General features: G+C 39.5%; 1 protein-coding gene across 1 annotated transcript; it reads left to right on the forward strand.

Annotated features, from left to right (window-relative positions):
* The first annotated feature begins 232 nt into the window (after positions 1 to 232).
* On the forward strand, positions 233 to 2,526 carry LOC122051722 (vesicle-associated protein 4-2-like). Its single transcript, XM_042612970.1, has 7 exons — positions 233 to 629; positions 991 to 1,061; positions 1,158 to 1,239; positions 1,311 to 1,429; positions 1,824 to 1,901; positions 1,997 to 2,116; positions 2,208 to 2,526. The coding sequence occupies exons 1-7, from the start codon at positions 338 to 340 to the stop codon at positions 2,265 to 2,267; spliced, it is 822 nt and encodes a 273-aa protein (XP_042468904.1). The 5' UTR covers positions 233 to 337; the 3' UTR covers positions 2,268 to 2,526.
* The last annotated feature ends 8,959 nt before the right edge of the window (positions 2,527 to 11,485 follow it).

The following is an 11,485-nucleotide window of genomic DNA, read 5'->3' on the forward strand; positions in this document are numbered from 1 at the left end:
ATTTATTATTATTCTCAAAATATTTATTAATTTCTAAAATAATTTCATATAGAGTGTAAATTAGATTTTTGGTATTATCTCAGATCAACTTATTAGATAGATTCTATAAGTCAAACTGTTAGACCAAATAATTTTATTTATTTGATTTTTGGAAAATTAGTGTCCAGAAAAGTCAAAGTCTTCGACGACTTCACCTTTATATTTTGGGAAGCAGATCCCGGACGTCCACCCAATCTCGTCAATGCACTTAATCCTTCTTTCTCAGGTCCGTCAACCCTTTGTTAACTCTTTTTCTTCCTTCTCCGTTTCTGTGTCAGTCAGTCAGTCAGTCAGTTAAATGCCGGCGATGGGATTAGCTGACGGGAGGGCCGAGTCGTCGGACGGTGGCAAGGTATGGAACCTCTTCCGGATGCCCTTCTGGCAGGCAGGCGCCTCCTCCTCCGCGGCGGCGGTGAGTCACCGCCACGTCAGCCACAACCGTGCCGCGCGTGCGGCGGAGGGATCCGACACGCAGTACCCGACCTCCCGCGTCGGAAGCGGCCGAGGATCGGTCTCATCGGTCGCCAAGTCGCTGCTGCCCGCCCGGCGTCGCCTCCATCTCGACCCCTCTAGCAAGCTTTACCTCCCTTGTGAGTTCAGTTTGCTTTTTTTTTTCCCCAACAAATTACGGATTTTGGCAGTACTTTGTGTCAAAGGAGGAAGATTTTGATCTTCTCTGTTTGCCCTAATGCTCGGTCCGCGTAAAAGATTGCATTTTTATGGCGCAATTCGACATCAAATCTGTAGGATAAAAGTGACGATTCGACGATTTTCTCTTATTCCTCGTGGGGTTTATGTGATCTTCCTGCAGCTTCTTCCTGCAGTGTTCATTAGAATAGTGCCATGCGTGCTTTCCTATTTTGCAACTAAGTTTCTACAAGCTCGTTTGGTTTGTGTTTGATCTGATCTTTGTTCTACCTTGTCCACTGCTACTGTTCTTTAATGCTGAAGATGAACCCGGGAAGCAAGTCAGGAGTGCGATCAGGATTAAGAACACAAGCAAATCAATTGTAGCATTTAAGGTTTTTCCATCCCTTTATGATCTTTGTGCTTCATCTATTTCTGCAGTTGTGCATTGCTTTCCTTGCATCATATTGCTGATGTCCATTTCTGATTAGTTTCAAACCACATCCCCGAAGAGCTGCTTCATGCGCCCTCCTGGAGCAATACTTTCTCCAGGCGAAAAAATCATTGCAACTGGTACATTCCTTCACGTTTTAGCTATATGGATGTGTAGCATTTTGGTCTCACTGCAAGCTTCGATTTTGCAGTTTTCAAGTTTGTGGAGCATCCAGAGAACAATGCAAAAGCAGTAGATCAGAAAGCCAACTTTAAGTTTAAGATTGTAAGTTTGAAAGTCAAAGAACAAATGGAGTATGTGCCTGAATTGGTGAGATCTTGTGAACTAAATCTTTTCTTGACCTTTTGATACAAAACTATACATGCAATTACAGATATCATAATCGTATATTATCAGACAACAAACAGTTTCATGGAAACATTGTCGACCTTTTATGTTTCTGTCCTTCAAATCTGAATCTAGTGTTGTAATGAGAAGTAACTTAAAAACTGCCCATGTTCTGCTGATCGTCAAGGACCTTTAGTGAACAAGCAATATGCAAGATTGGCATGGAAGGTTTTAGTTCATCGAGATAGACCATTAAGATGTACTTTCATATGCTGGTTACTCAACGCAATGCTTTCCTTTCTCATATTTTTGTCAATGCTTTTTTCATATGTTTGGAAGTGATCTTCTAATGTATGGTCGTATTCATGCCCAACAGTTCGATGAGCAGAAAGATCAGGTTTATGTGGAACAAATCCTAAGGGCTGAATTTCTAAATCCCGAGCGATCAAGTACTGTAAGTCAATTACGTTTAATTGTGCTACACAAATCACCCCACTTTTGTTGAAACTTACTGCATAACTTGGCTAAACATGTTGATGCACTTTGAAGCAATTGGATAAAATGAAACGGCTGCTTGCCGAGGCTGATGCTGCAGTTGAGGTACGAAAGAAACCACCCGAAGACAGTGGCCCAAAAATTCTTGGTGAAGGCCTCGTTATCGATGAATGGGTAAATTATTTTCCATCAAAAACAACATTATTATCAGATTACAACCCTCTTGGACAACTTTGTTGATCATCTAAAACCTTTTGTTTTCCAGAAAGAGCGAAGGGAAAGGTATCTGGTTCGGCAACAGATCGAATTGGTCGACTCCTTATAGTGTACTTTTGAGTGATTGCAGCACTCAAAATAAGTTTCTGCCTGCTTGTTGATAGTCAGATTTTGCTGATGGAATAAACTACAAGTGCACGAAATGTTCATCTTTTTAGTTCAATGTATAATAATTGCCTTGTGTTTCTGATATGCCTGTTAAAACTATGTGTGTTGAAGTGACACACTAAGTACAAAACGATTGCAGCTTCTGCTTGTTTCTTGTAGTGATGTGGTGTTCAGAGTTATTTTCAGAGTTATGCTTTGATCGTCTCGGTGTGAAATATATTGAGGATATATGTTTAAACTTGGTCGATATGTGTTTATACTTGGTCAAAAATTTTATATTATTAGAACAAATGGAGAAACATGGATTAGCCCGTCAGATCCTGAAGATCAAATTGGACAGCAACGAAGCCGGTCACAAGCGTTCTCTCCAAAACGTCTCGTTTATCTTTGTTGCCTTACAATGCTTATAAATAGAGTGATCTACTTGCAATTGCCGGACAAGAGTTTTGTGACAGCAGGAAGAAAAGAGCATTAGTCTCCATGGAAAACAGTGCATCTGCTAGATTTCACATCTTGACCCTCATGGTGGCTCTCCTCACGGTCTTCTCAACCAAGGGACGTCTAAATAAGGTTCAAACTTGCTGTTGATACATCTATTCACGACTAATCTTGTGTTGCATGAACTTTAATTTTACGGTAATTTATCAAATGACACATCTAAAAATTTTAATTGACTAAAAGATATATATTATTTTGGTATTTACCATAAGATATTTTTTAAAGTGCACTTTCCTTTTTATTCTTCTAACAAATTTAATTTTTTCTATCAATTTTTCGTTTCTCCCTCTTCTCTTTCCTATCTCCTCTCTCATCTCTCCTATGCATACAGTTTCTTTTATTTCTTTATTTCCTCTTTTTTATTTGCATACATGCATAGCATAGGTCTGATATACAAATAATATCAGTCCAACGACATTTAAGATTTAGGTAAATAATCCTAATTGACCGTTGGATTTAATTAGATAGGATAAGGTTGTGTGATTAGGGTTTTGCCCTAATTTAGTATTAGAGATTTTAGTTAGCTATTCATTTGGATTTAGCTAAATAGAATATTTATATATTATTTGACACAGGACTCTGATTCGAGACAGGTGTCTCGACGTTGGATTTAGCGTGATACTACCTGCTATTTGAGGCGGGTACCCTTTGACTTATTTTTTCGATATTGTCTTATGATACGTATAGTTTATATATAATTACTAGTGATTGGTAGTTTAGCACTTTCCCTGGGTTTAGTTTAGTTGATACCTGATACATGCTTCTACTGTTAGCTGCTATACATTAGTCTGACATGCTTTTCTTTCTGGCTATGTTTATCTGTGTTCATAGAGATAGAGGTATTTATTATGCTTCCCTCTATACTGGATTAGTTGATAGATATGTTGGATATGTGATGTTGAATTTATGTTGTTTATTATCCTTGTTATATATGTGTTTATCTTTTTGTCACCTACACATATGGAGGAGGATATGTTCAGGTATGACATACCGTATCCGCATACACCATATCGCATTGATTACATGCTGGGCGATTGACGACTCCATTATTGTTGAGCTCATCGGCCAGCTACATGGGCCTGCACACAGTGTGTTCACTGCATGGATATTGGCACATCACTCAGGGTGTGTATGGTAGGTTACTCGGCGGTGCTCCGCTGGGGTGCTCATGGGTAGTATGATGCCAGCGTGGTAGCACGCCGGGATCCCAGCATTGCGCTCCCTCACTATGTTTGAGGTAGTAGGATAGGTGTACTCCGACAGCATCCCGTCCACTCGGTCACTCTTCAGGGGTAGTGACGGCAGAGTGCACGGTGTCACAACCCTACCCACTCGGTCTCACCATCGCGTGTGAGATGGTTGACTGGAGTCAGGGGTGACCATATCATATTGCATCATATGCACAGATTGTATTTATTGTAATTGTTGCATATTGAATGATGCATTTTGGTGAGTGCATATAATTGACATGCATACAGGCTACATACTTATTTGCTCTGACTATTTTTATCTGTGTATGTTCACAGTCATATGGTCAAGCCTCGCAGGTGAGTACAGTTTATTTCAGTTATGCATTTCTTTTTATTCTTGCTGTAGACTGTATTACATGCTTATTGTTAGTTACTACAGTTTATTCAGCTATGCATACCTGTTATACTGTTAAGAGACTGTACTATAGGTTCTATGGTTTAGGAGACTATACTATAGGTTATTGCTGGTAGTTATATGTCGCTTTACATATCTATTGGATTACCTGCTGAGTTCTTTGAACTCACACCGTTATATTACTATTTTTCAGGTTGAGGCCGTCGGGAGATATTCCCGTCGTTAGCCCTATTGTCGCGAGGATTTCTAGTTGTCAATTTCTGTTTTCGCCTCTATATATATACCGGTGATGTGGGTTTTGTATTGTGGACTTTATGTCGATCCTTTGGGTTTGCTACTTTTGTTTTCCGCTGCGGATATTTTCATTACTTCGTGGATTTCATTTCTTCGTTGTAGTGGAGTAGGACTTATATATATCTGCGATGATTTCTATATCGTCTTTTCTTTTAGTAAATTTTGTTGACAGCCGGAGGCTGTATATTAAACTGGTGGATTGTTATATAAACTGCATGGATTGTTATATAAACTGCGTGGATTGTTATATTGTTTGTATTGTATTATTCTGGTCGTGTGGACCGATGGATTTATATATGTATTCTGAGATTCATATTGTCACCCGTACAGGGGAGATGCTGTCGAAATTTCTTCTGGCAGGGACACAAGCTAAATCAGAGATCATCCTTCGCACTAAATTGACATCCCAAGTGGATAAGTATACTACTAAGAATACCCAATTATCATCTCAGTTACAAGCATTGAAGGATGCCCATGATCTAGAATTGCTACTAAAGATTTTGACTTGGAATCTAAAAACTCTTAGCTAAACTCTCTACGTTCATTCTTAACCACAATTAAAGCAGAGCTTTCCTCCAAATAGTCCGAATTAAAAGCTTCTCAAGATGCTTTGGTAGATTGTATGGCGGGTGAAGATGACAGGTTTGAGAAGAGAAAAAGAATATTGCTAGAATCTCCATAATTCAATGCTCCTATTGCTGCCTCAATTGCCAAAGCCTTCACCCTTGGAGCTGAGGGGGGCCTCAATGCCCCTCCAGCTAACTTCTTAGATCATCGAGAATTACTTGATGACGTACCCCCCCCCCCCCCCCCCCCCCAATTGATCCCAAAACGATTCTAATTTTAGATTTAATTCTCAAAATGTTTCTGTAATGAAGAATAATTGTTAACTTTTTTCTTATTTCTTATAATGTTCTAACTGTTGGCACCCTCTGTTTTTGCCTATATTTGATGAGTACTCAGAAATTTGCATGATTTTAGATTGACTTTATTTGATTTGGTTTTATTGTTGAAAGGTTGAATTATTTTAGGTTTAGCATGTATTTGAGTTTTATCATTTCCTCGGATTTGTTTTGTTGCCTTTAGGTTATCATATATTAATTTTCCTATAAATAAATTATCCTCATTTGATAACCATTTTTGTCTGACTTCTTCCAACCGGGCAAGCTCACTTTAATTTCGCCCGTACTTAACATTCGACTGAACTTAATATTAGGTCGGCCTTTGGTGATCAGTCGAGTATACTTCTATGTTTAAATTCAAACTTAATACTCAGCCGGCCTTTGGTGACTAGTCAAGTTTAGGTACCTATATCTTTAACTTATTTTTGGACTTGATCGGCCAGCAACGACTGACTGAGGCTATATATATATATAGTCTTGAAATTCAATCGGTTAGTATTGACTGACCGAATCCATAATATAAGAAGTATATAATATTTAATCTCTTTTGGGATCTTGGAATTTTTCAAGTTTAACCTTGGTAATGATTTTAATATTTTGGGAACGTAACCTTTTGTATCGGTTACCGATACTATATATTTTCCTATTGGTGGTACATGTATTCATGACGTCTACGCCATACCTATCTCATCATGTTCGTCGCCTTATCTATCCATCCAACGGCTCTATTTTGATCCACTTCTCTCTTCGCCTTAATCTAACGTTCCTACTTAAAATACCTTTTTTGATATCATACCCAAACTTTTAAAGGGGAAAATAGAGGAAAATCCCTAACACGTCGTCTTCTTCCTCTAGTTTGTGTGTCTTTTGTTCTTCGCTTTCTATTAATTGTTCTTGTTTTCCCTACTTCATCCTGTTAACAATGTCGACCTCCGATGAGTAGTACACTCAATGTTCTTCAGAGTTTTCTGCATTGGAAGCCTATGAGCTTCAATGGAACTATAACTTCCCTACATACCTGGCCATTCCTACCTCCAGGGATCGTCCTTATCTTCCTCCTCCAGAAAATGTGGTGATTTTCTGGGAACAACTTTTATGTGGTTTCAGATTTCCCATTCATCATTTCTTTGTTGATGTTAGTAGATATTTTGACCTCCCCATGAATCAACTCATCCCCCAATCATTCTCTACCATGATTGGTTTTGTTGTCATTTCCCATTTACTTGACTTTCTGTCACGTTCCGCAAGTGTACGGAAATGTCGCAAGTAATATAAAAGATTATCGTATCCACAGGGACTAGAATAAGCACTAGAAATATCTCAAAGCGAATTAGCTAAACAATTAATCAATTGGTGTCAAATGCTAAGGATGAAAAACAAATCTAAAATGAAAGATTAACAAACAAGAGTTTGGGATTTGAGTTATGATAAAGGGAGGTTCTAGGAGTTTTGGTTTCTTTGTAGGATCTCTTGAATATAAATAGTTTACCAATTCTTATTTCTCAATTGTCTAATATTTGTAGAAGGTTGTCGGTTCTCTCTTGCAATAGATTACAGGCTTAGGACTGAAAAATGTACCTAAATATGATCAATTAGATATGAACCTACGTTGTCCTTACATAGGATTGCACCTATTACTATGCTTCCCTCGGATATCAATATAGAAGTTCATAGCTTCTTAACCCATAAAGATACAAGGATTGAATCATAAAATCTATCCTACCCTCTTGAATATTCTCATTTCCCCTTCAAGGTTATCCCTCAAACGTCCTTACACGGGCTTGCACCTGTCACGTGGATCCCTCGAAAAATCGAGTGAGAGTTAATCTCTACAAAGTCTATAAGATATCCAAACAATCAATCAAGAATGAGAATTAAGCCCTAATCACAATTAATCATTCAAGATCCAATCGATACAAACAAGGCAATATCAGAGAAACAAAGAAATGGCAAATCCAAAAGAGTTTACATCAATTTATCTCACAAATACTCCCTCCATCCTAGAACAAAAAGATCTACTCCATAAAACGAAGAAAGAAAACCAAAGATAAGAAGATTACAAGCATTTCTTCAATCCCAATCCAAGAAGAAGAGAGAAAGAAAACTTATCTACAATATAGCTCCATTTTCGGATCCAATCCTCGCTCCCGGAGTTGAATTCGCCAAGATCTCCCTTTAGATCGCCCAAAATCCTCCCAAGAATAGGAGGAACCCACCAAATCTTGCTTTCACCTAAAGGGGAGAAGATCCCCTTTCAAATCTTCAAAGAGGATTTAAATAGAGGGGGGCTTTCGGGCGCCACACGGCCCCGAGGCATGGTCGTGTGAGGTTCACACGGCCAGAGCCTTTCCCCTCTCTGCCATCCATACACGGTCGTGTGGTGTACACGGCCGTGGACAACTCCCATCAAGACCTCCAAGCACGGCCGTGTAGATCCACACAGCCTGGATTGCCCCAGCTTCTGGAAACCTGGCACAGCCGTGTGGTGCACACGGCCAGAACACTTTTAAGCGCTGGGAACCCTGCACGGCCGTGTGATGCACACGGCCAGGGCCTTCTTGGTCTCTGGAAACCTTACACGGCCATGTAGATCCACACGACCATGTAAGGATTGAACTCTAATTTGCTTCAAAACTTGGCACGGCAGTGTGAGGTTCACACGACCAAGCCAAGCTCCTTTGCTGTTGCTGCCACACGACCTCTGAACTCCACACGGCTAGAGCTCCCTACCAATGCAAGGCCGTGTCTAGTACACGGCCAGGTGCCTTCTTGCTTGCTTTGCTCATAAGTTTTGTCCAAGAATGCAGAATCTTCACCAAATTCGACTCCTGTGTACAGAAAATGCACAAAAGCAGATCTCCGAACAAAAATAGTAAATATGCTAAAAGGAAAGCTGGAAGTACAAAAATGCATAGATCAAGCATGCTCAAAGTATGTAAATGTGCGTCAAAACATGCATAAAAGTATATAAAATCTACACACATCACTTTCCTTTATCTCCTAGACTTTTCCATTACTTTTTCATTCCTTCTCATATGGAAGATAGCATTTTTAAGTTTCAATCATGCCCTAAAACAACTTTGTTCCATAGAATTCTCCCTCAAGGAGAATGGCGGGATAAGTTTTTCTTTATGCATCTTCCTTCTCCACCACTGTACCCAATAACATGGCAACGAAATCTCTCCCCTATTCCTCAATTAGGCGATATCTTGGAAGATCCTGATCTTCATTCTTCTATGGGGAAATTAAAGGGCGCAAAGTTTAACTTGCTTTCCCTAATCACCGAAGGCCTATTATTTGCTTTAGGACTTAGCACAACGGACACAATTTTGGATGTTTCCTTTGATAAGGTTATTCTTCATACACATGTTTTGAACCATCATCATATTGTTCCTAGCATGAAGCTCTCTCTTCTCCAACCGATGCTATCCTTCCTACTTTTATGTACAAGAATACTCGTTTGACGAGGGCAATTTAACTAGAATGGGTGAAGAATTGTTGAGGTATCATCGTCTTAATCATCCCTCTTCTTCCCTTGGCTTACTACCTCTATCTGGGCAACCCTAGGAATCATCCAATTCATCAGATCAGGAGGGTCCCTTCGTTGCGAAGTGTAAAAAACATCGTATCTCATCCCCCTATCCACTTTTAGCTACCATAGCTACTTTTGAACAAGTCCCCATTATGCCTTCCAAAATCTCACACACTAGAAGCAAAGAACTCGCTTCTCTTACAAATGTTCATTCAAATTTTGCATTAACTATGATGAGACCAGGACTTCTCATCCCTATGTCTCGTGTTATTCCTCCAGTTGTTCCTTTACTTGAGGAGGTACCAACTTCTCCTGTGGATCCATTGCTCCTTCTTCCAGCTTTACCTTCTTCTTCCACTAAGCCGCGTGCCAAAAGAACTCCTTGCAGGAGATTAATTATCTCTGGGCCTATTATAGCACCTACTGAATAGGATGCTTCATTAGTAAGCCTCTCATCTCCCGTCCCATCTTCACAGGCTTCTGAACTTCCTTCTTCTTCTTCTTCACTATTTACAGCCTCTACCAGCTTCTCCATCCTCTTCAAACAATCTCATAGACTACCTTCCCAGCTTGGTCAAACTTCTACCCCTGCCTCATATGGACTACTTCAGCTAAAGGGATCACTAGGTGAATCCTGGTTACAATCTTAGGCACATATGAAAAGAAGCACCCTATCTGAACGTGCTGACGACCACAGTTGCCAAGCTACTGTAGTATGTTTTTAATCCTAACTTCCTTATTTCATAACTACCAAGTATGACTATGCTATTATTCTATCCAGTTCTATGCTTCAAGCCTACATTTAGGTAAGGTGGTTGTAGATTTGGAGAGAACTAATCAAACTTTAAAAGATAAAGTGGAGGAATTGCAAGCTTCTTCCAACCTCCCTAACAATGAACTTATTCAGCTACGGGACAAGGTGAAGTCACAGACTGAGTTTACCGCTAGCTTAGAAAAAGCTTTACAAAACAACCACCAATTTCTATAAAGTCGAGAGGAAGAAAAGAAAATCTTAGAGCTACAATTATAAGAGCTTAATTCTACTCTTGATGTTGAAAATGCCTTAAAAGATAAAGCTCTCTCGGATACTACTCACAAAACTATTCTGCTAAACCAGTTATAGTAATCACATAGTTCGGGGTCCCCTGAGTTAGCCCTAGAGTTAGCTTCTAAAGACTTTACCTTGTTTCAACAACAAGAAAGATTATGAGCCCAAGATTTGTAAATAAGCTCACTTTTAAAAGAACTAGTGAAGGCTAAGGCAGAAAAAACTACTTTACAGGGGTAAAAAGATAGCCTACACTATGAGTTTCAAGTATATAAGGCAGGGGAAGAAGAGCGCTGGCAAAGCAGGTACAAATCTTATCTGAACTCTCCTGAGTTTGGTGGAGAATACGTTCGGTGCATCGTAGGAACCCTCACCCATTCTGTTGAAGGGGTAATTACACAATTGAGAGAAGGGGACTATCTATTAAGAGAACATCCTCCCTTATTTGTAGATCGCCGATGACTTAACCAGGAACTTCCCAAAGACCTCCTAAGTAAATTTGAGTAAACTTGGGGATCTTATATCTATAATTTATCATAATTTCATAACTACTGTATACTACCTATTGTTTATAAAATGTTAATGAAAATTTGTAATTACCTGTGTTTTCTTATGTGATTTCCCTGTCTTCAGAACCACCCAAGTGTTTATATAAATGAACTTTTTCAATATACTCACTAGATGTAGAGAAATTCCATAAAGAAATCATACTCAAAGGAAGTAGACCTCATAATTATTCTTTGAGTGATATAATGTTGAATGAACCTTTTCTGATGATCTCCGTGTTGGGTTTTTCGGGCCGCAAAAGTCGTTTTTTGCGTTGCGGAAACCCCGAATCCCATGCCACCAGATCCGTGCGAAGTTATAAAATTTCGTAAAAACTTCGTGTATATGTTTTTTAGCCTAGATCTACACTAGATCTACAAGGAAGAGACTTATACCTTTGTAGCGAAGCCCTTTGCGTATCCCGCTCGTCCAAGGTTCGCCGGATCTCAAGGTTGTCAAGTGTACAACCCTCAATGTGTATCCACACAAACAAATCGATGGAGAGAACCTCTAAAGATATGCTAGCAACCTTAGAGGATCAGCAATGGTGGAGGACAGGGAGAGAAGAAAGGTAGAGAGGAAGAAGAAGGAGGTTACACACACAAAATGAAACTCTCACTTGTGTTAAAGTGGTCGGCCACTTCAAGAAGGGGCATTTAAACCCCATGGAATATCAAGAGGCACAACTCTTGATCTCCCTCATGATGTGGCACACACATGTGCTAACCTTGATG

Source organism: Zingiber officinale, chromosome 3A (assembly GCF_018446385.1).
Source record: "Zingiber officinale cultivar Zhangliang chromosome 3A, Zo_v1.1, whole genome shotgun sequence".
In the NCBI taxonomy this organism is placed as follows: Eukaryota; Viridiplantae; Streptophyta; class Magnoliopsida; order Zingiberales; family Zingiberaceae; genus Zingiber; species Zingiber officinale.

Coding starts and splice junctions, on each gene's coding strand:
- LOC122051722 (XM_042612970.1), top strand. CDS start 338: ATGCCGGCGATGGGATTAGCTGACGGGAGGGCCGAGTCGTCGGACGGT. Junction 1,062..1,157: donor AATCAATTGTAGCATTTAAG/GTTTTTCCATCC, acceptor ATTTCTGATTAG/TTTCAAACCACATCCCCGAA. Junction 1,902..1,996: donor ATCCCGAGCGATCAAGTACT/GTAAGTCAATTA, acceptor TGCACTTTGAAG/CAATTGGATAAAATGAAACG.